Source organism: Hippichthys cyanospilos, chromosome 15, assembly GCF_059441005.1.
Source record: "Hippichthys cyanospilos isolate Australia breed blue-spotted pipefish chromosome 15, RoL_Hcya_1.0, whole genome shotgun sequence".
NCBI classification, from domain to species: domain Eukaryota; kingdom Metazoa; phylum Chordata; class Actinopteri; order Syngnathiformes; family Syngnathidae; genus Hippichthys; species Hippichthys cyanospilos.
In genome coordinates this window covers 803,916-829,789 of record NC_142383.1, presented here as the reverse complement: position 1 = coordinate 829,789, position 25,874 = coordinate 803,916, and the positions used below count along the sequence as shown (strand labels likewise).

The window sequence follows — 25,874 nt, the reverse complement described above, 5'->3', positions numbered from 1 at the left end:
TTTTTTTTTTTTTTTTTTTTTACCAAAGTACCGTATTTTTCCCACTTTAAGGTGGATTGGATTATAAGGTGCACCTATAATGTATGGCCTATTTTTTTTCAGATATAAGGCGCACCACCTTATATATTCATTATATTAACTTAAATTTGCTTAAAACATAATAAAAGTTTTAACCTAAAATGAAATATTGCATATTTTGCATTTGAACACTTGAACAAGTAATTGTTTTTAAAACATTTGTACTTAATCAATTGGGCGTTTATGGATTTTCATTAGAACTTCAACTACAAGATGACCAAAACCATTGACTTAACAAAAGACATATGAGCCGAGATGAAAGAAAAACAGTGCAATGACCAAAATTGCATTTCCTGTTTTGGTTGTAAGACATAATCTCACATTCATCACGTGTTGTACTTATCAAGGTTTAGTTACCTGACCTAGACAAGTCAAGCCCAAAGACATAAAACATCACCAACACACGCACATGCATACAAATTCACACTTCAGTCGCGAGAGATGTATTTGCCCTCGGGTGGGCCTGCAGGCTACACAGGTCTATCATGTACAAGCTTCAAGAGAAAAGAACTTTCATCAGCAACATTTTGGCAAACAGACAGCAGCCCACTATCCATCATCTTTAAAGTAACTCATGCACTGGGTAAAAACAATTTTACGGTTTTGAATGGAAAAGCCAAAATACAGACAAAGTCATCCTCAGTAAACACAAAAGGCGAACACAAGTAGACAAAAAGAAAGAAAGAAAAATAAAAGATGTCCCCGCCACAGATTTTCTTGTTGGTCACAGAATAAGGAATGGGGGTCCATAGAAATAATCTGTGTAATAATGTGTGTCTTTGAACACTTCACTCAGACAAGGGGGCCCTCAACACATTGAATGACACATGAAGAATACTACAAAAGCTCCTGAAAAAGTCTAAAAATAATTTTGTAGTTAAAAGTGTTTGTTAAAGTAAACTGTGCAGCATAGTTCATTTAAAACAATTTCCTGAAATGAAATGTCACTAGATGTCCACACTTTGCCTTTAGGAAATTACTATTACAAAACTATTTCATAATGGAGAAAAAATGCTGTTTAACCACAATGAATTAACATGGCGCCACCTCACAGTTAAGGGGACCCAAGTTCAAATCCACCTGGCTCCGGCCTTCCTGTGTGGAGTTTGCATTTTCTCCCCCAGTACATGTGGGTTCTCTCTGGGCACTCCGGCTTCCTCCCATACTCCAAGAACATGCATGGCAAATGAATTGGACCTACTAACTTGTCCTTGGATGTGATTGGGTGTACAAATGGTTGTTCATCTCTGTGTGCCCTGCGTATGACTGGCAACCAGTTCAGGGTGTCCCCCACCCACTCCTCGAAGCCAGATGGGATAGTCACCAGCAAGCCCGCGACCCTTGTTATGATAAGCGGCTATAGAAAAATGGATGGTTGAATGGACAGTGAACATGGCCAGGTTCATGTATCGGTGCAGCATCCACTGTGATGTGGACGCTGTACCGCTTTGTGATGGCGGAGAGAGAGCTGAGACAAACTCTCTATTTACTGCTCAATCTATGTTCCTGCCCTCACCTATGGTCACAACCATAGTTTGTGCACCCGGAAAAAAGAGGTAGAAAATGGATGGATGGATGAATGAATGGATGGGTTTATTACTTTACAAACAAGGAGAAAGACCTGAGAATACCACTGATGTATCACTCTGAGTACTTTCAGTACATCAATGGTGGGGGGAATCACCTGGGAGCACCAGCAGCTCAGCATCTGATCCTGTCCTAGTGCTGCCAGGGTTGTCGGCTAGACAGCGATACGTGGCTGAGTCTGGAGGCTGGACACGGCTGACCTGCAGCGAACCGGATGGCAGCACTGCCAGGCGAGAAGCGGGGTCAAATGTCAGCGGCACTTCGTCTCGGTTTTTCTGCCAGCGGATGACGGGTGTTGGTTCACCAGACACCTCACAACGGAGCAGCGCAGTGTCGCCAAGATACAAAGAGACTGATTCAGTGGGGACAACAACTCTTAGAGGACCTGGAGAGAAAATTGTGACAGAACAGTTAAAAAAAAAATTGAAAAAAAGATCATTCGATAGTTCTGCGCCATTATGTCAAGATAAGTCCAAATATTTATGAAATTGACCCGCTTAGTTTCTTATCATAGCATTCCTTTTGATTGCCATTTCATCTGTTATATGAGACAATTTAAGGCCTTGTCTACATGTAATCAGCCAATTTACTTTGTAAATCCGCATAGACTCCCCCTCGCGTCTATATGAAACCGCATAGTGCGGTTTCAAAATCGTGTACAAGCATGCCAAGTCGGCGGCTGTAATGTCGCAAATTCTGTCCATTCAGAAAGAACTTCCGCCTCTGACATGTCCAATTAGAATGAACTCCTGGATCTGATGTTACCGGTATCCGCGTCTTCGGCGGGAAATAAAGTAGTGCGATGACGCAAAACCCCATTCAAGCTGGTCACATGCAACCACAAAATCGGAGGCTTGGGCAAATCTCCACTTTGGCCGGAAGTTTCGAAACACTTGACTTTGATGAAAAGAAAAAAGCCCGACCACTTATAGCAAATAGGGCAAAACGGCAAGAACCCCAGCTACATGTAGACTAGGCCTAAGTCATATTGAAATTAATGTGGGCAGAGATAAGGCTCAGAAATATATGTTTAAAATATATTATTAAATTAATTAGGCAACCTTCAGAAATCTGATTGCTAACAACATGGCATTACAGACATGTTTTATTGAACTGTGGTCACCATTCAATTTTGTGAATTATTTATTTTGGTCATTTGTTGAGTATTAAGTAGGGCTTATTGCTGATGCTGATTCCCCAATTTGGCACAGTAAAATTGTAATGATTTAACTTAACGCATTATTTAGCCCTACAATTACCTTGCAAACGGTTCAGGGTGTCTTCGGCGTACTGCCCATAGACAGCTAGGGTAGGCAATAGCAAGCCGGCGACTCTAGTGAGGATAAGCTATTTCAGAAAATCGAAGGAACCCATTATTTAAAAATACGTAGTTGATTTTTTTTTAACCTCTAACTTCTACGAAAATAAAGACATGATTTACTGACGTTACATTTTGCTGGTTTACACTGCTTTTCCCTGGAATAAAGAGGAAATTATTCAAAAAATCAGCCCCACCAAAAATAAAAATTCCACCAATGTTTACTTTTTTTTACTAGATGGTGCTTTACTCAAGGGAATGTATTAAAAACAATCAGCAAAGTCATCAAATTTTATTAATAGAGTATAAACTTTAGTCATACAATATAAGTGTTGTATGGATATTATACTAAGAAATATTTGTTATTAAAAAAAATCAGATAAAACAGAGAATGCGTTATTGGTAATTGCTATTTAACTACTAAACAGGAGCAGCAGAGCGCAGAATAGATCCAGATCAAGCCATTCACTTGTGAACGCAATCCTTTTGATTTTACCCTCGGCATGCATTATATATTTATGAGCAGCTATTTCGTTACGGAGCACAAAGATGTTACAAATAAACAAAAGTCAGGGAAATTTAAACTACAAACATGCAACGGTATGAGTTTGTGTTACGTTCTGCTCCTCCACCTCACTCTCTCTCTCTTCGTGAGCAGGTGTGTCCCTGACGGGAGGGCGGAGCCACCAGCCACGCACCTGACCTCCATCTATAATCACCGGACTATATAAACGCGACTGGAGCAGGAGGAAGCTGTCGGAGTATTGCAACTCGGTCTTGCGGTCTAGTTTCCACGTATGCTTGTGTATCAGTGTAGTGAGTATTTCTGTTGCTACTTTGTTGGTGCGTTTTTTGCTCGTGTCCGCTTTTGTTTGTTACTTTCCATTTTCGCGGCTTCCTCCAGGTGGTGGCTTCCCCCTCGGTCGGACTACTGGCGTCTCGCCGTTTTTTCGCATAGGTTTATCTATGTCACTTTTTGTTGGACTTTACATACGAGTTGAGTTCGCTGTATTTGAGTTGCTACTTTTCCCTGTTTACGTTATTCCCCTTTCACGCTGTGCGTGCAACCTTAGTTTAATAAATCCCTTCTATCGAGTTTGTTCTCGTCTGTGTCTGGTCTGTGGTGGTCCACTATCGAGTACTGGGTGTTACGAGCGTAACAGAATACTCCGACCATCATGGACCCCATAGACCAGGAGCGCATTCGAGCCGCGTTAGCCAGCCAAAGCGAGCTCGTAGATCAGCACGATCAGTCCCTACGAGAGCTTATGGGAGTGATAAACACGCTAGCTACTCACGTGGAAGACTTATCCGCGCGGCTAGCTGCGGGTACCCTGCGAAGTGATCCAGTGGCACAGGCACCCCCAGGGGGAGCGGACCAAACCTCGCCGTGGCAGTCGGGCTCGAGCCTAACCGGCTATCGCGAGCCTAACATCCCGCATCCGTCCCGCTACGGCGGCGAAGTCGGCCACTGCCGCCAGTTTATTCACCAATGCACTCTGGTGTTCGGCCAACAGCCACTTACGTATTGGAACGATCGATCCAAAGTGGCCTTTATCATGAGTCTACTAACGGACAAAGCGGCGGCTTGGGCCATGGCGGTGAGTGCCGCAAAACCGGACATTAACACCTCTCTCTCGACGTTCATTCGAGAATTCCAGAATGTTTTTGATCACCCGTTACGTGGCCGCGAAGCAGGGGACAGGCTGCTCAACACGAAGCAAGACAAACTCAGCGTGGCGGAGTACTCTATTCAGTTCCGCATTCTGGCGGCGGAGAGCGGCTACGATGAGGCAGCGCTGAGTGGCATCTTCCGGCGGGGCCTGAATCCAAACATCAAAGACGAACTGGCGGCGAGGGACGAGACCTCCTCGTTAGAGAACTTGATCAGCCTCGCAATCCGCTTGGACAACAGGCTACGTGAGCGGAGACGGGAACGCGCCGGGGAGCGAGCGTCGACACCCCGTTTCGCCGACAGGTGGCAGCGAGAGGACGAGGTAACAGAGCAAAGCCCGGCAATCACGGATCAAGCCGTCCATGGGAGCGGCGAGCCCATGCAGCTGGATGGCGGTCGCCTGACCCCAGCTGAGAGAGACAGACGCATGCGTTTGAGACTGTGCCTTTATTGTGGCCTTCCGGGGCACCGGATAGCTGCCTGCCATACACGCCAGGCATGGGGCTCAACCCGTCGCCCCCCCCAATCGGCAGCAACAGAATCGGGAGAGATGCGTGAGTACCACCCGGCAGTAGGGCGCTGCGATTCGACACAAGGCGTCTCGACTAGAAAGAGACTGCAACTCAGGGGCGAGGTTTCTTATGGTGGGCATAGAGGGACTGTCGAGGCCCTTGTGGACTCCGGGGCGGATGATAATTTTATTGATTATTCCATAGTGAGCTTAATTGGGTGCCCATTAGTGAAATTGGAAAAACCGAAATGTGTCAGTGATCTTAACGGGCGTCCTTTGGCAACTGTGACGCACCAGACATGCACCATCTCGTTACTCCTCTCGGGAAACCATAGAGAAGAAATCCGGTGTTTCGTCATGCCCACACGTTGCGCACCGGTAGTGCTGGGCCTTCCTTGGTTAAAATTACATAACCCAGATATAGATTGGACCATCCCCACGCTCGTTAATTGGAGCACATTCTGCCATGCTAACTGTCTTAGAGCGGCAGAATTTTCGGGTCCTCCGGTAATCTTGCCTGACCCTAAGGAAATAAATTTAGAACGGGTCCCCGTATGCTATCATGATCTGAGAGAAGTTTTCAGTAAGGAGAGAGCGTTGTCACTACCCCCACACCGGCCGTATGACTGCGCAATCGACTTACTTCCGGGTTCCTCATATCCACCAACGCGACTATACAAGGTTTCCGTCCCGGAGCAAGAGGCCTTGCGCGACTATATCTCCTCCTCTCTCGCGGCGGGGCTGATTCGTCCGTCATCGTCGCCGTTTGGGGCTGGGTTCTTTTTTATTGACAAGAGGGACAAGACCCTTCGTCCGTGTGTGGACTATCGAGGGCTGAACGAAATTACTGTAAAGAACAAGTACCCCTTGCCTCTATTGGACTCCGCGTTTTCGGCTCTCCACTCGGCCCACATTTTCTCGAAACTAGACCTCCGCAGCGCGTACCACTTGGTGAGAATCCGGGAAGGGGACGAGTGGAAAACGGCTTTCAATACTCCCTTGGGTCACTTCGAGTATCTGGTCATGCCGTTCGGACTAACAAATGCCCCAGCTGTTTTTCAAAATCTGATAAATGATGTGCTGCGCGACATGATCAACCAGTTCTGTTTTGTGTACCTGGATGATATTTTGATTTTTTCGAAAGATCTCCAGGAACACACACAGCATGTCCGTCTTGTTCTGCAGCGGCTCATGGAGAACCGACTTTACGTCAAAGCGGAGAAGTGCGAGTTCCACCTACGGTCCGTACCATTCTTAGGCTTCATAGTGGAGCAGGGCAAATTGCGTGCTGATCCAGCCAAAATCCAGGCTGTGGTCGAATGGCCCACTCCTACATCCAGAAAACAACTACAGAGGTTTCTGGGATTTGCCAACTTCTACCGGCGCTTCATTCGCAATTATAGCGCAGAGGCGGAACCTCTGACAAAACTTACCTCATCAAAGATACCGTTTGTGTGGAACTCAGAGGCGGCGCACGCATTTCAAGAACTGAAAACCCGGTTCACGCGGGCTCCAGTGTTGACGCACCCTAATCCGAATGTACCGTTTTTTGTTGAAGTTGACGCGTCGGAGACCGTATTGGGGGCGGTGCTGTCCCAGCGCTCACCAGTCGATGGGAGACTGCACTCCTGCTCTTTCTTCTCCCGCCGCCTCAGCCCAGCAGAACAGAATTATGATGTGGGTGATCGAGAGCTGTTGGCCATCGTCACAGCGCTTGAGGAGTGGAGGCACTGGTTGGAAGGCACCAGACACGTATTTACGGTCTATACAGATCACAAGAACCTTTCTTACCTCCGGAAGGCCAGACGCCTGAACCCACGACAGGCTAGGTGGGCTCTCTTCTTAACCCGCTTCCAATATGTGATCACTTTCCGACCAGGGTCCAAGAATGGAAAACCCGATGCACTTTCAAGAATCTACGAGGACCAGGTATCAGACCGGGTGACTGAGCCAATCGTCCCGGAAGGCCGGGTGGTTGGTGCCCTCCGGTGGCAACTCGAAGAACGGGTGGAGAGAGCAGCAGGTCAATTGCGAGTTCCACCAGACTGTCCGGTAGGCAAACTAATTGTAGCGGCTGACCTCCGGCCACTTGTCCTGCAGTGGGCCCATGACTCGAAACTAGCGTGCCATCCTGGAATCACCAGAACAATATATCTCTTAAGCCAACGGTTCTGGTGGCCGGGATGGCGCAAAGACACCATTGACTATGTCGCTGCTTGTCCCGTCTGCGCACGAGGCAAACCGTCTCGCCAACCCCCAGCAGGCTCGCTGAATCCGTTGCCGGTGCCTAGTCGACCCTGGTCTCACATCGCCCTGGACTTCGTAACTGGGCTCCCCACCTCACGGGGCAAGACTGTAATCCTCACCATCGTGGACCGTTTTTCAAAGATGGCCCATTTTATTGGCCTCCCAAAGTTGCCTTCGGCCTTTGAGACCGCGCGCATAGTGGTCCAGCAAGTGTTCCGGATCCACGGAATACCCACTGACATGGTGTCAGACAGGGGCCCCCAATTTGTGTCCCAGGTCTGGAGAGCATTTGGCAAGGCGATGGGTGCTCGAGTAAGCCTGTCGTCTGGCTACCACCCGCAAACCAATGGACAGGCTGAAAGAACAAACCAGGCCCTAGAGGCGGCCCTCCGTTGTGTTTGTCAGCAACACCCTTCATCTTGGGCAATACACCTCCCATGGGTGGAATATGCCCATAATTCTCACGTCTCGACCGCAACAGGCAAGTCACCCTTCCATGTAGTCTATGGCTACCAACCTCCTATCTTCCCCTCTCAGGAGAAGGTCTCGGTGCCATCGATCCAAGTGCATCTGAAGAGGTCCCGTCAGGTGTGGCGCGACACCCGAGCAGCCCTGGCAAGAACGGAGGAGAGGAATCGACGGTTGGCCGACCGCCGGAGATCGACAGCCCCGATTTATCAGCCCGGGCAAGAAGTGTGGCTCTCCTCAAGGGATCTCCACTTGGCTGGACCGGCCAGGAAACTGAACCCAAAATATGTGGGACCTTTCAAGACAGAGTCAGTCATCAACCCCACGGCCGTAAGACTGTCCTTGCCAGCCTCCATGAAGATCCACCCAGTTTTCCACGTGTCCCTGCTTAAGCCAGTCGTATCCAGCCCGCTGAGCCCGGCGCCAGTGCCTCCACCTCCTCCGCGCTTGGTCGATGGCGACCCCGTGTATTCTGTCAATAAAATCTTGGACTCGAGGCGGAGAGGGAGAGGGGTGCAGTATCTCATAGACTGGGAGGGGTATGGCCCGGAGGAGCGTTCCTGGGTTCCCCGCTCCTGGATCCTCGATCCGTCGCTGGTCCGCGCTTTCCACGCGTCCCTTCCCGATCGGCCGGGTGGACCGCCTGGGGGCGTTCGTTGAGGGGGGGGGTACTGTTACGTTCTGCTCCTCCACCTCACTCTCTCTCTCTTCGTGAGCAGGTGTGTCCCTGACGGGAGGGCGGAGCCACCAGCCGCGCACCTGACCTCCATCTATAATCACCGGGCTATATAAACGCGACTGGAGCAGGAGGAAGCTGTCGGAGTATTGCAACTCGGTCTTGCGGTCTAGTTTCCACGTATGCTTGTGTATCAGTGTAGTGAGTATTTCTGTTGCTACTTTGTTGGTGCGTTTTTTGCTCGTGTCCGCTTTTGTTTGTTACTTTCCATTTTCGCGGCTTCCTCCGGGTGGTGGCTTCCCCCTCGGTCGGACTACTGGCGTCTCGCCGTTTTTTCGCATAGGTTTATCTATGTCACTTTTTGTTGGACTTTACATACGAGTTGAGTTCGCTGTATTTGAGTTGCTACTTTTCCCTGTTTACGTTATTCCCCTTTCACGCTGTGCGTGCAACCTTAGTTTAATAAATCCCTTCTATCGAGTTCGTTCTCGTCTGTGTCTGGTCTGTGGTGGTCCACTATCGAGTACTGGGTGTTACGAGCGTAACAGTTTGGAGCCAAGCGCTGGTGAAGGCATGGCGCCGCGGTCGTTTTTTTTTTTCCCCTCAGCTTGCATAATATATTTTTGACCCGTTATTTCGATATGGAGCACAAATAAGTTATGAATAAATGAAAGTCAGGGAAATTTAAAAGACAAACGTGCAACGGTGTGAGTTTGGAGTCAAGCTCGGGTGAAGGCGTGGCGCCGCTGTTTTTTTAAATTTTTTCCTCAGTGTGCATTATATATTTTTGACCTGCTATTACCATGGAGCACAAAGAAGTTACAAATAAACAAAAGTCAGGGAATTTTAAACAACAAACATGCAACGGTATGAGTTTGGAGCCAAGCTGGGTGAAGGCGTGGCGCCGCTGTCTTTTTATTTTTATTCCTCGGCGAGCATTATATATTTTCGACCCACTATTTCTATGGAGCACAAAGAAGTTAGGAATAAACGAAAAAAGGGAAATTTAAACGACAAACATGCAACGCTATGAGTTTGGAGCCAAGTGCGGGTGAAGGCTGACGCCGCTGTCTTTTTAATTTTATCCTCGGCGTGCACTACATATTTTTTGACTCACTATTTCTATGGAGCACAAAGAAGTTAGGAATAAACAAAAGTCAGGGAAATTCAAACGACAAACATGCAACGGTATGAGTTTGGAGCCAAGCCGGGTGAAGTCGTGGAGCCGCTGTCTTTTTAATTTTTTCCTCACCGTGCATTACAGTAATCCCTCATTTATCTCGGGGGTTACGTTCCAAAAATAACACGCTCAAAGTGAAATCCATGAAGTAGCCAGCTGGATTTTTTTTTTTTTTATGATTTTACAATGCAATACTAAACTATAGAATAAAACCAAAAATCAAAACCTGTTTTAAAGTCCCAAATTCAAGTAGTTTTGGACCTCTTTCTTTTTCTGAGCAAGAAGATTTTTAGAAACGGATATGGCCGGACATCGAATTAAATTGAAGCCTCTTATATCATAACAATACCCTTGAGATTTCAATTTATTATAAGAGAAATAAAAGTCAGATTTCCAAAGCTGCGCATTTCTCCGTTGCTGTCTGTGTGTCTACATAGTGTGTGCGTTTGCGCTCGGCACGCCGACAAGTCACGTGATCGGCTCCCAGAGACCAAGCTGTCAATCAATGTGCTTACTAGCACGTTCACACACGGCAGTTAGAGGAGAGACACAAAAGCAAGCTTTTGGATCCTCTTGCCTTTGTAATAAATTGACAAGTGAAAAACCAATACAGTATAGTGTCAATATTTTATTTCGAGACAACAGTAAAGCCCCTGAACCATTCAGGATTCAGAGCACAATTTACTGTAAAAAATATATATCCACACTGTTAAAAGATCTGTGAAGCAACGAACCTGTGAAAGATGAACCGCGATACTGCGAGGGATTACTGTATTTACTTTTGACCCACTATTTTGATATGGAGCACAAAGAAGTTATGAATAAACGAAAGTCAGGGAAATTTAATGACAAACATGAACGGTATGAGTTTGCAGCCAAGCCGGGTGAAGGCATGGTGTAGGAATCATTTTTAGTAGTTATTATACATTTGCCATGATAGTACATATTTGCAGCATAAGAGAGTGTTTTCAGCTTGGATGCAGCTACAAGAGGACAACTTGACGGCGGAGTGCGAGCAGCTGATAAGGAGACCTCAACGGCAGAGCCCCTGAGAGATGACGTCAAGACCTCTGGGCTCACACGCACTACCAGAGAATGTGGAGATGGATAAGCGATTCTTGCTAATAGTACCATATAAACAAGTATGCTGTGTGCCAACTTTACATGTAATCAGATGCCTCTGTATCATATAAAATGGGGAGTGTTAGAAGTATCGTTGGAGAACGAATGTGCCGTGACCAAATAAAGGCTACACTCTTTCTCTCTCTAGAGAAAAATATTAATTGAGTGCCTTTTCTCTCTTTATTGCCTAATTATTATAAATGTCTATTTGGTGAACCTGACACATGGCGATGCTGTCGTTTTCATTTTTTTTCCTCAGCGTGCATTATATATGTTTGACCCACTATTACAATATGGAGAACAAAGAAGTTACGAATAAACGAAAGTCAGGGAAATTTAAACGACAAATATGCAACGGTTGAGTTTGGAGTCAAGCGCGGGTGAAAGCTGGTGCCGCTGTCTTTTTCATTTTTTCCTCGGCGTGCATTATATGTTTTTGACCCACTATTACAATATGAAGCACAAAGAAGTTATGAATAAACGAAAGTAGCGGAAATTAAAACGACAAACATCAGTGTGGGGCCACACTCTTTAAGTCTTAAAAAAAAAAAAATCGTGTTGGGCCTGCAAATCAAGTTAATTAATCGCGCTGGAACGTGTCGGCTTTAATACCCTCGGGCCAGGTCGGTTTGAACTGGATTTTTTAGGCATAAACTATAGTTTATGTAGTCAGCACATGATGTGATCCATATATAAGTCCCACCGGATTACAAGGCGCACTGTCAGCTTTTTAAAAAAAAATGAGGCTTTTGAGTGCGCCTTATAGTGCGGAAAATATGGTATTTTAAGAACCTCAAACCAAACCATTCATCCATCCCGCCAGTTTCAGGGTTCATGGGTCTAATGTAGCCCATTGTAACTGGCGTTTGGCAAAAGGCAGACAGCACACTTCACTGGTCGCCAATCAAAGTCAGATTTAAAAAACTTTTAAAACGTTTTTAACTCTTGGGGGGCCTGTGAAAACCATAGTACACCTTTAATTTTACTTCCAAAAAATGTCGCAAACAAAATATTTGTGGATCATTTCATTAGACATAATTTAGAGCATTGAATATGTCACTCATAGCAACAGAATTCAGATCACTCGTGTCTGTAAGTCATGCTCATCAAAATCATGCTGAGAAGTACTCCATGAATCTGTTGCCCCTGTCCACAGTGTGTATTTTAAGAACCTCAACCCAAACCATTCATCCATCCCGCCAGTTTCAGGGGTCATGGGTCTAATGAAGCCCATTGTAACTGGCATTTGGCAAAAGGCAGACAACACACTTCACTGGTTGCCAATCAAAGTCAGATTTAAAAAACTTTTAAAAGGTTTTTAACCCTCAAGGGGCTTGTGAAAAACATAGTACACATTTTATTTTTCTTCCAAAAATTGCTTGCGCATGCCCAGTTTTTGACAAGGCCAGTTTAGCACTCAACAAGACACATCACCATGTTTGGACAAAAAATGTCCCTGCTTTTGAGGCATCATAAGAGAGGCACTAAAAAATAGGTGTTTTTACTTTCAACCGCTCAGATACACACGCAGATACGCAGATACACACATTTGCTTGACCGGTGGGAAAAAACAGCGGATAAGCCACACTGGACTATAAGCCACAGGGCTCAAATCATGAGGAAAAAGTCACGGGTTATAGTCCGAAAAATACGGTAAACATATATAAATAAAACATTTAGATCATGTCATATGACATAGTTAGAGCGTCGAATGTGTCAATAAGTCATAACAACAGAATTTGTTTAAGCATACCCAGTTTTTAACATGGTCAGTTTATAACTACAGTACAACGCATAACCATGTTTAGACAAAAAATGGCTCTGCTTATTTTCCTTTACTTTCAACTGCTCAAAATATTCAGTGGCATCAAAACTATCTATACATATTTAGATTTAAAAACAAAACAAGCATTAGCAGAATTATGCTAATATCAAAACCAACTATGTTTATATATATATATATATATATATATATATATATATATATATATATATATATATATATATATATATATATATATATATAGAGAGAGAGAGAGAGAGAGAGATTGAAAATTTAAAATGAAGTTTTTATAAGCCCTACACCTTAGAGTACAAGCTGAAAACATCTGCATTCAATAACATTCATTATCTATCAATCATCCATCCATCCAATTTCTAGTGCCGCTTATCCTCAGAAGGGTCACAGGCTTGCTGGTGCGTATCCCAGCTGGCTTCGGGCAGTAGGCGGGGACACCCTGAACTGGTTGCCAGCCAGAGACGATAACCATTCACACACCCAATCACACCAATACAACAATAGTATGTCCAATACACCTGCCTTGCATGTTTTTGGAGTGTGGGAGGAAGCCGGAGTGCCGGGAGAGAACCCACACGGGCTAGGAGAGAATATGCTCTTTGAACTGTGAGACAGACATGCTATTTACTGCACCACTGAGCCACCCAATTTTCATTCATCCATCCATTTTCTATAGCCGCTTATCCTCACAAGGGTCGCAGGCTTGCTGGTGCCTCAGCTCGCTCTCCGCCTTGACAGACCGGTACAGCGTCCGCATCACAGGGGATGCTGCACCGATACATGAACCTGCCCATGTTAACTTTCCATCCATCCATTTTCTATAGCCGCTTATCCGCACGAGGTTAGATACATGGATGAGCACTAATATGTTGTTCCGACTTATTTGTTTTAATTGAGAAATTAAAGGATATACTTCCAGTGCTATGGAATGCAATGGATAACATTTTTTATACCCAATCATATTTCAGCTCAATACTGTTGCCAGGTTGTGAGACCACAACCTCAGGGGAGTGCTCTACATAGAAATCAACACGTAGTCGCGTTTGTGATTGGATAAGCTCCCCTGAAAGTCTAACAGCAAGTGCTTTGTGAGTGGGTTGCAACAATAAATTGATAATTTCGATAAAATTCCACAATTAATCCATTTTGCCACAAAATGTCACAAATCTGAACCAGGAGATTTATTTTCTACTGCCACATAGTTTATTTTTATTTATTTATTTTTTATATTAAACCTACAATGGCAGGAGGATGATACATGGTGGATCTAGTAACAGATATACTTGGCAAGCTATTTTCATAACAGACCTTCCAAGAAAAAGTGGATATTGGGAGCAGAGGTTGGTGACTGGCGTGCTAGCTAGTCTGTCCCAGCAGGGAAAATGTTCTGTCCGTCATTTTCATAATGGTAACTATGAATGGTACTTGTGGCTAACAGCCTGTTGACAGCTCATTCCCGCCACATCAGTCAACAATATGGCAGAAACGCAAATGGACAGATGCGGTTTTCAGCATTAGCCTCCATATCCATAGAAAAATGATTTGACGCACTGTTACAGTAAATTGCTCAACAAAGCCATTGACATTTTCAGAAGGAAAGAAAGAAGAGATTATATTTTGAAACTAGGCAATGCGTGGATCTACAATGGTGAGTGCTAAAACATTTTGATTTCATGTTTTCATATTAACAAAATTAAATGTAAAAAAATACCATAAAAAATTTGTATTAAAAGCTCTGGAATGTAAATTTACTTCATTCACCCATATTAAAGGTTATGTAATGTCAATGTGTGGAATCTCAAGCCCTATTTTGATGTTATTATTAAGCTCTTTAGACAGGAATAAATATTAAATCGCTGAAGGCCCAGGGTTGAAATGACCAGCCTGTCACTTAATTTGGATATATATGTTTTAATTCACTGGTGAAATGTAAAGCTAAACACAGAAGAGGGCTCCTTTAATCCCCACCATACACACCCACCTGGTGAGTGCTTCATTGTTGCTAATTAATTCCCACTTTACTGTCATTTCTGCTTGCGTACACTGAGGCACTGTAGCTGCTAATAGAATTTTTAAGCCTTCTCTGCTCATTAGCATTTTACCCTGTAATGTATTATTAGCCTCTACTGCTGCTTCTATGAGCCTTTTGTGTTCTTCATATTGCGCCATAATATTTTTACTGCTTGTCTCATCATTCTTTTAAAACACGTATATTTTAAGACATAAGAAAAATATCGGAGAGCAAATTCCCCAATCAAGCTCTGGTAAATTTCTCTATGAAAATAAACCTAGACATTCAAGTCTAAGTCACTTTTATCTGTAAATGTCTTCACATGTACGAGATATACAAAGGAATCAAAATTGCGTAAGAAGGGAATAAATGCACATGGATACATAAGCCAATTTGTGAAATGTACCACTTTTGTTTTTATAAAAAAACTGAATGCTAGGTATATTAATTTGCCTTATTGAAATTAGTGAAGTTGACTGGGGTATTTTATTTTCAACAGGATTCAAAATCAACTATGACATTTTCCGTATAGCACAATAATTTAATGAAACATGGCAGTAACAAAAATGCAGGGGCTATTTGCCGTCAATCATCAGTTAATTTCCAAAAACTACACGTTTTAAGAATGGTTTGTTATGTATTTTACTTTCAACAGGATTCAAAATCAACCATGACCTTTTCTGTATAGCACAATAACTTAAAGAAACATGGCAGTTACAAAAATGGAGGGGCTATTTGCTGTCAATCATCAGTTATTTTCCAAAAACTACACATATTTTAAGAATTATTTAGAAGTGTGTAAACTTAAGCCTATTTATAATCTTTGTTTCCTTATTGCTGTTTTCACTTCTCAGGTGCATAGTGAATTAAAACAACTTTCTTGCATATTTTACAGTAAGTACAAAAAAAATTGCATAACTCAGTGTCTGGCTGGTAACTTTTTATCTTGAATTCTACTGATCAATAGAAACTTGGGAATTCTGTTAAATAGATTTTCTTTTGTAAGTATGACCAGGAAAGTGAAAATGGATGGTATGCACTGTATATTAGGATAGCAACTATGAAGGACCAGGTGTCAGTTGTATCTGAGCTTTATCCAAGCTCAGGTCGAGGGGGAAGCAGCTTCATCAGGGAAGCCCAGGTTTCGCTCTTCCTGGCCTTTTTGTCTTACTCCTCAGATGTTTCTAGGCGAGCAGAGAGACATAGTCCAATGTACCCTGTGTAGTCCCTGGGGGGCCTCCTGGGGGTACATGCTTAGAACACCTCACCAAGGAGGAATCATAACCAGATGTGGCAACCAGGAGAAGTAACTCGACACTGAGCCCCTCCCAGATGACCAAGCTTCTCACCTCATCTCTAAAGGAGACAGCCCAGACATCCTTTCACGGAAAATCATTTCGGCCGCTTGTATCCAGGATCTCAAGCTTTCGGTCACAACCTACTGTTCGTGACCACAGGTGAGGACAGAAATGTTGATCGACTGGTAAATAGAAAGCTTTGCCTTTCGGCTCAGCTCTTTCTTCTGTGTTTGTGATCATCAACATACGAAGGACTGCATGGTGAACCTTTCCCAAAAAACAATGGATTTGCCATAGAATTACAAATGGAAGTTGGTGCAATTTCCTCAATTGCACCAGGAGAGGCCAAAGATGTAAGTACAAGTTAATTTCATTGTAAAAAAAATAAGCCATGTGCATTAACGAGTAGCACGGTGTAACCCTGGTTAAGATGGACCACCCCAAGTAAAAGCTTATCAATAAAAGTCATTAAAATTACTTTCCTGGTAAATAAAAAAATAGATCAGCATGACTAAAAGTCATGTTAAAAGATTAATACATTCAAAATGCAATTTGATATCATTTTTGTTGCAAAATTAAATGATTAAAAACAATCTTTCTTAACTTTTATTTTGGAAGTCATGTAGCAGGATGAAGCATGTGACCACAATTACGGAATTTAAATTGGGATTTAACTTGGACCTATAGACATTGAACATTCGAAGCTACACATTCGTGAGTTGTTGGACTTTGATGTTGTCACTTTTACTTCCCATCGTCATGCTGTGATGTAACTGCCTCAAATGTCACAATGTTGCCGTATACTAACATTATGTCTGATCATTATCTTATAACATTTGAAGTCCTAGCTCAGTGTTGTCTTATTGACCACAACCAAGGCTTTAAGAGCTGTGATATTAACTCATCAAACACAGCAGCACTTTCTGAACTACTGCCTTTCGCAACAGCTGTCTTTCCGTCTTTCATTGGTTCAGTTGATAAGCTCACAAACAATTTTAATACGGTTCTTTCAAATTCCCCAAACTCTATAGCACCATTGAGTCTTTAAACTCGTCCGAAGCTGCACACGCCGTGGTTTATGGATGAAACGCGTACATTTAAATTGTTAAGTAGACAACTTAAGCGTGAATGGTGAACAACCAAACTCGAGGTTTTCCGTCAGGCCTGGTGCGATAGCTTGCTGAAATATAAAGAGGCTCTTAGGTTAGCAAAAACAAACCCTACTTTTCCAAAATGATTAGTCTTAATAAAAACAACCCAAAATATTTATTTCATACGGTAGCACAGCTAACGCAACAGCAGCAGATGAATCATAGTTCCCTCCATTCAGCACACGATTTCATGCAATTCTTTACTCAACGGATTCAGCTAATAAGGGACGAAATAAAAAAGGTAGCGCCACTTACCCCCTCGGGTTCTGTGATTGCAGATGCTAGTTCGGACAGTCACGTTCATGAAAGTCTGGTAACCCTGTACCAGTTTGATTTAGTATCCCTGGAGTGTCTTACATACCTGGTTAATGCAGCAAAGTCGACATTCTGCTTGCTCAACCCACTTCCAGGCAAACTCGTTAAAGATTTATTCCCAATCTTAGGGTCATCTGTCTTGAATATTATCAATCTGGCGCTCTCCTGTGGCATTGTATCTGAAGCTTTTAAGACGGCCATCATTCAGCCATTACTTAAGAAAACTCACTTAGATCCTGAAACTCTCTCTAACTATAGACCAGTGTCACATCTTCCGTTTATTGCCAAAATTCTTGAGAAAGTTGTTGCACAACAGCTTAGCGATATCATGATAGATAACAATAGATTTGAACTCCTTCAGTCAGGTTTAAGGGCCAACCACTCAACTGAGACAGCCCTTGTAAAAGTGACTAATGATCTTCTCTTAGCCATGGATTCCAACATCTCATCAATATTATTATTGCTTGACCTTTGTGCCACATTTGACACTATTGATCATCATATTCTTACAGAACATCTTTAATCATGTGTTGGTATCTCGGGATCAGCACTTTCTTAGTTCAGATCTTACATCCTGGGAAGGACGCATAGTGTCTCTAATGGTAATGCGATCTCTGAATCTTTCTCCATCTCATGTGGTGTCCCACAGGGGTCAGTATTTGGTCCTTTACTGTTTAACATCTACATGATCCTTCTTGGCGATATTATACTTAAACATGCTATTAGTTTTCATTGCTATGCTGATGATACCCAACTATACATGGCTTTAAAATAACAGCTCCGTGCAAGTGCAGTAAACTGGAGGCCTGCCTTGCCGAGATTAAACAATGGATGTCTTCCAATTTTCTGCTTCTTAACCCTGGTGAAACAGAGATGTTAATTATTGGCCCTGCTCATCATCAGCACTTCATTAAGAATACCACATTGAACCTGGATAACTGAACTATTTCCCAAAGTAGTTTTGCAAAAAACCTCAGCGTCATATTTGACTCAACTCTTTCTTTTCAAACACATATTAATAGCGCGACAAGAACAGCGTTTTTTCAACTTCACAACAGGTTGGTTGGACTGTGGGAAGGTTCCTGTCCAATGGCTTTACCTGCCGTCAAGTCATCATTGCACTATACGGTAATCCCTCGCTGTATCGCGGTTCACCTTTCATGGGTTGGCCGCTTTACGGATTTTTTTACAGCGTGGATTTTTTTTACAGCGCATTGTGCTCTGAATCCTGATTGGCTTAGGGGCTTTACTGTTGTCTCAAAATAAAATATTGACGCTGTACTGTATTGATTTTTCACTTTTTTCACAATTTATTACAAAAGGCAAGAGGATCCAAAAGCTTGCTTTCGTCTCTCCTGTGTGCGCTCAACTCAGCACACACACAAACGCGCTAAAAAGCACATTGTTTGACAGCTTGGTCTCCTAGAGCCGATCACGTGACTCGTCGGCGTGCTGAGAGCAAACGCACACACCCATTTGTGTGCCTACATAGAGAGCAACGGAGAAATGCTCAGCTTTGGAAATCTGACTTTTACCTTGATTTCTTTTGTAATAAATTGAAATTTCAAGTGTATTGTCAGGATATACGAGGCTTCACTTTAATACGATGTCTGGGCATATCCGTTTATAAAATTCTTCTGAAAATAGAAATACGCAAGTGACAATGTTTCCTTCTTTGTATTACTATTAAACAACTTTGGGGCTTTAAAACAGGTTTCGATTTTTGGGTTTACTCTATAGTTTAGTCTTGCATTGTAAAATAATGAAAAAAATAAAGCTGGCTACTTCATGGATTTCACTTTCCGCGTGTTATTTTTGGAACGTAACCCCCGTGATAAACGAGGGATTACTGCATAGCACAATGTTTTATGTAATCTATATTGTGTACTTGTATTTTTCTGTATTTGTCTGTATTTGGTACATTCAGCATCCACTTCAACCTGTGGGCTCCTCCCACCTGAGGTCCTCTCTGAAGATTTCTGATTTTCCCCAAATAGTCACATAGTCGGAAGTGAAATTCCTGTTAGTTGAGTGCTTCTTTCCGACTCCGACAGTTTTCTGGAAAAAATACCCTTTCCCAGTCATGAGGATGATTTTGATACATGACGTCAGTGTTGAACTCATACTTCAAGATCCTGATCCATCAGATTTACACCGTGCAAGGAAGATTTTGGACAGTCTTGTGTCACCTGCTGCCAATGTGGTTAAACTCTTTTGGGCCTAATGCCTTACAATCATATCCCAGTCCTTCTACGAAAGCTATCTCTCACTTCTGAAGTATTTGCACTACATGAAACAGATTTTGGTTATACCAACAAAGTAAAGCACTAAATCAAATTAAGTGACGAAACTCCTTTCAAACACAGACCTTGTCCAAGACCGCAAGATCTTGATGCTGTACGCCAGCACTTGAAAGAGCTGAGTGAAGTAGGAATAATTTGTGAGTCTGAATCACTGTTTCCTCGCCGATAGTTGTGGTAAGGAAGAAAAACAGAGACGTAAGACTTTGTGTTGATTACCGGAAACTGAATTTGAACACAATCAAAGATGCCTATGCCCTTCCCTATTTGGAAGAAGCCTTTTCAGCTCTCACAGGATCAAAGTGGTTCTCAGTCCTTGATCTTAAGAGCGGATACTACCAAATTGTGGTTGAAGAGACAGATAAGCATAAAACATCTTTCACCTGTGTATTAGGATTCTATGAATTCAGCAGAATGCCTCAGGGTGTTACAAATGCTCCCTGTACATTTCAAAGATTGATGGCGAAATGTATGGGTGACATCAACCTACGAGAAGTCCTCAACTTTCTAGACGACCTCAGAAACACTTGAAGAACATGAGGCTCGTCTTTTCCATGTGCTCAATCGTCTCAAAGAATATGGTCTGAAGCAATCACTTGAAAAATCTATGTTCTTCCAGACTTTGGTGAAGTATTTGGGCCACATTGTTCTCCAACGCGGTGTTGAGACGGACCTTGAAATGGTTGCATCTTTAAGAACATGGCCAATTCCCAAGGATTTGAAAGAGCTCCGTTCGTTTTTGGCATTCACTGATTATTACAGACGGTTTATCAAAGACTTTTCTAAAATCATCATACCTCTTACCAACCTTACAGCCGGATATGCACTGCTGAGGAAGAGCAATGAGTCCAAGTCAAAAGACGTCCAGTACTATCAGTCGAAATCCCCTTATGGCGAAAGATGGACAAGAAGGTTGCCAGCAAGCGTTTGAAACAATAATACACAAACTGACCTCTGCCCCAGTGTGGGGATTTGCCAACCCAAATTTGCCATAAGTTCTACATACAGAGGCCAGTACGACCGGGCTGGGGGCAGCCCTTTATCAAGAACAGGATGGAGAAATGTAATTGCATACGCGAGCAGAGGACTATCAAAAAGTGAAAGCCATTACCCTGCTCACAAACTTGAATTCCTTGCTCTCAAATGGGCTGTAACAGAAAAGTTCTCTGACTACTTGTATGGCAGTCCTTTTACCGTAGTAACTGACAGTAATTCTCTAATTTATGTTTTGACAACCACTAAGTTAGATGCAACAAGTTATTGCTGGTTATCTGCCCTTTAATCCTTGGTGTTCTATCTTCGATAGCAAGCAGGAACACAGAATGCTGATACAGATGGCTTATCCCGCTGTCCTCACCCAGAATCAATAAACGATAGTGTTTCCCTGAAAGAACAAGAGCGGATTTGTCATCACTTACCTGTTTCAGACTCTTTCACTCACGTTCATCCTCTTCCGGTTTTTTGACTCCTACTACAATGTTCTCACCTGTCCACTTGTAATTTCTTTGTCTATGTCTGCTGATGCTATTCCTGATGGGTTTGATCAGCGTGATGCCCTTTCTGTCATCCCAAGCATGTCAGAAGAGGAGTTAAGACAGTCGAAGAAATGATCCTTCTATAAATGAAATCATACAACAACTCGAAACAGGTGAAAAATGTTCTCCTACAGTACGGAACGAACTTCCACAACTTTCCATGTATCTGCGTGAGCTAAACAAACTTGAGCTGCAGAAAGGTTTTCTGTACCAGAAGAGGAACCTCGGTGAAAATCAGTATCAACTCATTGTTCCTGAAAGCCTGTGACCTATGTCATTGGAAAGTCTTCATGATGACATGGGTCATCTCTTGATCTAGCCAAAATCATATTGTTCCGACCAAAAATGGCCTCTGACATAGAGCAAAAAATCAAAAGTTGTCACAGGTGTTTTTGCAGAAAAACACCGCCAGAAAAAGCGGCACCCCTGGTAGCCATAAAGGATACCAGACCTCTTGAATTGGTCTGCATTGACTTTTTGTCCATCGAACCAGACCGCAGTACCACAAATAATGTGCTTTTAATCACAGACTTTTTCACAAAGTACGCTGTTGGAATACCTACACAAAACCTAAAGGCTCAAACTGTAGCAAAGGCTCTGTAGGAACATTTTATCATCCACTATGGTTTTTCCAGAAAAACTACACAGTGGCCAAGGGGACGGACTTTGAATCTAAAACTATCAAAGAAATGTGTGACCTAGCTGGAATACAAAAAGTCAGAATTTCAACGTATCATCTCAGAGGAAACAGAGTGGAAAGATTCAACATGACATTACTAAACATGCTGGTTACCCTGAAAAATGAAGATAAGAGTCATTGGCATGACTTTGTAAAGCCACTTGTCCATGCCTATAACTGCATCAAACATGACAGTGCAATGTTTACACCTTAAGAGTTATTGTTTGATAGACAACCTCGACTACCAATAGAACTTGCCTTTAATCTTCCTCTGAACTCTCAGCTGCGACAGTCACATTCACAGTATGTCAAATCTCTCGAATCTCACCTTCAAGAGAGCTACCAACTGGTTATCAAAAATATCAACTAAAGCTGCTGAACGCAATAAAAGCAGGTATGACAAACACGTAACTGAATCCGTCCGAACTGTTTGTAACTGTGTGCTTGTGAAGAACGTCCGACTTAGAGGTAAACACAAGCTGGCTGATAGATGGGAGTCTATGGTCCATGAATCAAAAGGATAACTTAACCTGTGTATGTAGTAAGACCAAGGCATCAATATGGTCCTACGAGAACTCTTCACAGAGACCTTTTGTTACCATGTGGATTTTTGCCAAATGCCTCTATGAATTCTCCTGCAATACCAGAGAAGCCCAGTCGGCCTAGCACGCGGCAATGCCCAATGCCTGATTGTGACGAACCTGAATTTGACTATAATTCTGAGGAAGAGGACAACTACCCTCTGTATCACCCTTAGATCCTCCACAGGAGATCTCTAGGTCGGTTGTGGAATACAAGATCATGCGTCCCATAACACATCCAAATAATTCTGATGAGAACCCTAAATCAGATGTTCCTGATAATTCGAACAACTTATATGAAACTGACAAATCACCTGAAATGGATGCATTGCCTGAAATGGAAAAGTCACCAGAACTGGATAATGTACTTGCACTTGAAAACGAAGGAGAACCAAATACTCAGTCAAATGAAATGGACAATACCCCAAAATCAAAGAATACCGAGGAAGAGACAAACCAAACTGAAGAAAATGAAACAAAAGCTTTGAAAGATAATGATGAATAAAACATCTCTGAAACAGAACAAGTTGTCAGAAGGGCTTTGAGAGAGAGAACGAAACCCAAACAATTGACCTATCCTCAATTAGGGAATCCTCTTATTAGCATAGTTCAATCTCTGTTCCAGACCTTAAGTGAAGCTGTTACTGGTTCAATTGAAACTCCTGAGATTAAAGTCATTCATCCTATGCATTCCTGTGCATTCCTGCTTAAGATGGACCTCACAAAGTAAAAGCTTATTAATAAAATAGTGTGTGCTGTTTACTCTTCGCATGCCATCAGAAAACTGATACAACAAAATCCAAAAACAGCAAAGACAAAGCCAATAGGTTCAAAGCATCATGCCTACTGGGTGAGAGACATGGTCCTAGTGCCCGCCGCACAGCTCCCCCCTAAACACCCAGAAAGGCACCACGGAAAACCCCACAGGGTTCACCAGTCTGACACCCTGAGTAGACAATCCGGTCCTGGGCAGTGTATGTGACACCAGGTGCGACAGGAGTAAGGGTGAAACGCTCAGCGTGAAAACCATGAGGTGGCGTTGCCAAAGGAATGTTCTGCAATTGCGCAGGAGTCAGAGCGGCAGTGCTGATCCACCGTTTTTGGCTAAAGATCTAACAACTCCAGAAGAACCAGCTACTGAAGCGCCCATCACCATGGACCAACTGTCTGCAGAATTTGCATAGCCGAGTACTTCACTCCGTGATGACATCTCATCCTTGACCCAAGAAGCTATTAAACCAATACAGACCTCACTGGACTCACTGCCAACAACAGTGAACTCTTTACAAAAATGCCTTACCTCTGTGGAGTCTGTAGCCGGTAACAATTTTGAACGAATAACAGCAGCAGAGTCGACCATTACGGAGCTCCGAAACCAAAATCGATCTCTTTTGGACAGACTGGATGATCTAGAGCAGTGGTTCCCAACCTTTTGATCACCGCGGCACGGTCAACGCCTTAAAATTAGACTGCGGACCGAGGGGGGTGTTGTCTGCTCTAAAAACCACGTCATCATTGTCACTGCGCCTCAGATTTATATTGATTTATATTGCGGACAGGCGGGGCTGGGGCTGGCTGCTTTATAAACCACATCACAAATGTATGGACGGGGCTTTCTGTCGCTGTTGTAGTTTTTGTCCACTTTTTTTTTAATCGCGCGAGGAGAGGGGAGAGGAGTGGAGCGAGCATGCTGTGCACGCTATGGAAGAGTACTATATGAGTACGCTGCCAGGCGCGAGACCGCACAAGCACACAGATTGGATAATTTCCCACGGCACACCTGACAATATCACTCACCAGTGTGCCGCGGCACAGTGGTTGAAAAACACTGATCTAGAGAACCGTTCACGAATGACCAAACTCCATATAATTAATATCCCGAAAGGCAGCGAGGATGGTAAAGATCCAGTCAAGTTCATGTCTGTTACAGATGAAAGTCACCAGACCCGACGTCTTTGCTGCACCACCTGAGCTGGAGCAAGCCCACCGGACCCCGACCTCCGGGACCGGCCACGGGAAATCCCTCCGCACGTTCCTGGTGTGTTTTTCTAAATTCCAACAGAAAGAGGTTGTCCTGCGCTGGGCCAGAAATCACGAGCTGAAATATCAGAATGCCACCATATTGATCTACCAGGGTGTCTAAACATTTACTTTGGAAGTCACGTAGCAGCATGAAGCATGTGACCACGCGCGCGTACTTTGTATCACAGCAATTTGTGAGTAACCACAGAGAAATGTAGATGAACACTATTTGTTAACTCTTTGCTATGAAGAAGATTTTTGTATTATTACTACTTGGTTTCTTGCATTATTGAATCAGTTCAGAACCCTCTGGACCATATTTTTTTTTTGGTGGATTTCTTGTTGTGCGATCTTAAGATGGCGAGCTACCCTTGAGCTTCGTGGATTATGCCTCGTGCCAGAGCAAAAGAACACTTCGGAAAAACTAAACGTTTCTTCGAACTTGGTAGGATCTGTCCATTTTTCCTCCTTCATCCCTGTGGATTACAGTAATTAGGTTTGACCATTCAGGAGCCAGAATAACTTTAAATCGTAATTTCACTTGGAACTATAGACATTGAACATTCGAAGCTACGCATTCGTGAATTGTTGGACTTTAATGTTGTCACATTTATTTCCCATTGTAATGCTGTGAAGTATTATGCATTTGTTTAAACATCAAAATACTAAATGGTTGATGTTTAGAGTGTACTCAAATAGATTACACTACAAAATTCAAATGTAATAACAACCCGGGTTGAGAATAAAATCCATTTAAACTAAATACGTTTAAAAAAAACGTGATCGACAACCAAACTCAACGGAAGAGGGAAATAATACTGTTTTTTCTCATACTTATGTTGAATTCTCTGTTTATACTGTATGTGTGTATGTTATTGTATGTTAATTGTGTGGTTTTCCTAGACAACTAAATAAACCGGCTGTTCAAACTCATTTTTCTTGCTTGTGGTTTATTTGTTTTGTTTTTATTTTATCACTTCCATACTAGTCGAAATTGTTCTTGCCTGTGGTCAATTATTTATTTATTTTTTTTATTTTATCACTTCCATACTATTCGAATTTAGCACTAGTCCAGACACCTTAAATATACTGTAATCACTCCGGAAGTCTTACACCATTAATGCTATACAAAGGCTGCTACTTGATGAGGCATTTTTCTTAGGTGACAAACTTTTTACATTTCTCAATGTGAAATACTGTTTGAATCTACATTTGAGTTTCATTATGCTGTAAAATCACACACACACACACACACACACACACACGGGTTTACATACACTAAGATTATGTTAGCTTTTTTTTATTAATTTTATTGTTTCATG

General features: G+C 43.0%; 3 protein-coding genes and 1 long non-coding RNA gene across 18 annotated transcripts in view; 3 read left to right on the top strand and 1 right to left on the bottom strand.

Annotated features, from left to right (window-relative positions):
- Positions 1-25,874, bottom strand: part of dcc (DCC netrin 1 receptor) — a 482,450-nt gene that overhangs the window by 314,361 nt on the left and 142,215 nt on the right. For 14 of the 15 annotated variants that reach the window (XM_088435577.1, XM_088435578.1, XM_088435580.1 and 11 more), the window contains exon 3: positions 1,763-2,050. The exons of the other annotated variant lie outside the window; for it this stretch is intronic. In XM_088435577.1, the coding sequence (XP_088291703.1) occupies positions 1,763-2,050 (288 nt within the window). The remainder of the gene's footprint in view (positions 1-1,762; positions 2,051-25,874) is intronic. 15 annotated transcript variants of the gene reach the window in all.
- LOC148411292 (uncharacterized) lies at positions 4,543-7,441 on the top strand. Its single transcript, XM_088435399.1, has 4 exons — positions 4,543-5,302; positions 6,728-6,910; positions 7,049-7,221; positions 7,364-7,441. Exons 1-4 carry the CDS (start codon positions 4,543-4,545, stop codon positions 7,439-7,441), a joined length of 1,194 nt encoding a protein of 397 aa, XP_088291525.1.
- LOC148411291 (uncharacterized) lies at positions 7,558-8,544 on the top strand. The gene is made up of 3 exons (XM_088435398.1): positions 7,558-7,728; positions 7,954-8,109; positions 8,194-8,544. The coding sequence occupies exons 1-3, from the start codon at positions 7,558-7,560 to the stop codon at positions 8,542-8,544; spliced, it is 678 nt and encodes a 225-aa protein (XP_088291524.1).
- Positions 16,072-25,527, top strand: LOC148411290 (uncharacterized). The gene is made up of 3 exons (XR_015868021.1): positions 16,072-16,128; positions 16,222-16,322; positions 24,461-25,527. It is a non-coding gene; the product is annotated as an uncharacterized LOC148411290 (long non-coding RNA).

Coding starts and splice junctions, on each gene's coding strand:
- LOC148411291 (XM_088435398.1), top strand. CDS start 7,558: ATGGCCCATTTTATTGGCCTCCCAAAGTTGCCTTCGGCCTTTGAGACC. Junction 7,729..7,953: donor GCAAGGCGATGGGTGCTCGA/GTAAGCCTGTCG, acceptor TTCCCCTCTCAG/GAGAAGGTCTCGGTGCCATC. Junction 8,110..8,193: donor TTTATCAGCCCGGGCAAGAA/GTGTGGCTCTCC, acceptor TTCAAGACAGAG/TCAGTCATCAACCCCACGGC.
- LOC148411292 (XM_088435399.1), top strand. CDS start 4,543: ATGAGTCTACTAACGGACAAAGCGGCGGCTTGGGCCATGGCGGTGAGT. Junction 6,911..7,048: donor GTGGAGGCACTGGTTGGAAG/GCACCAGACACG, acceptor CTTTCCGACCAG/GGTCCAAGAATGGAAAACCC. Junction 7,222..7,363: donor GAGTTCCACCAGACTGTCCG/GTAGGCAAACTA, acceptor GATGGCGCAAAG/ACACCATTGACTATGTCGCT.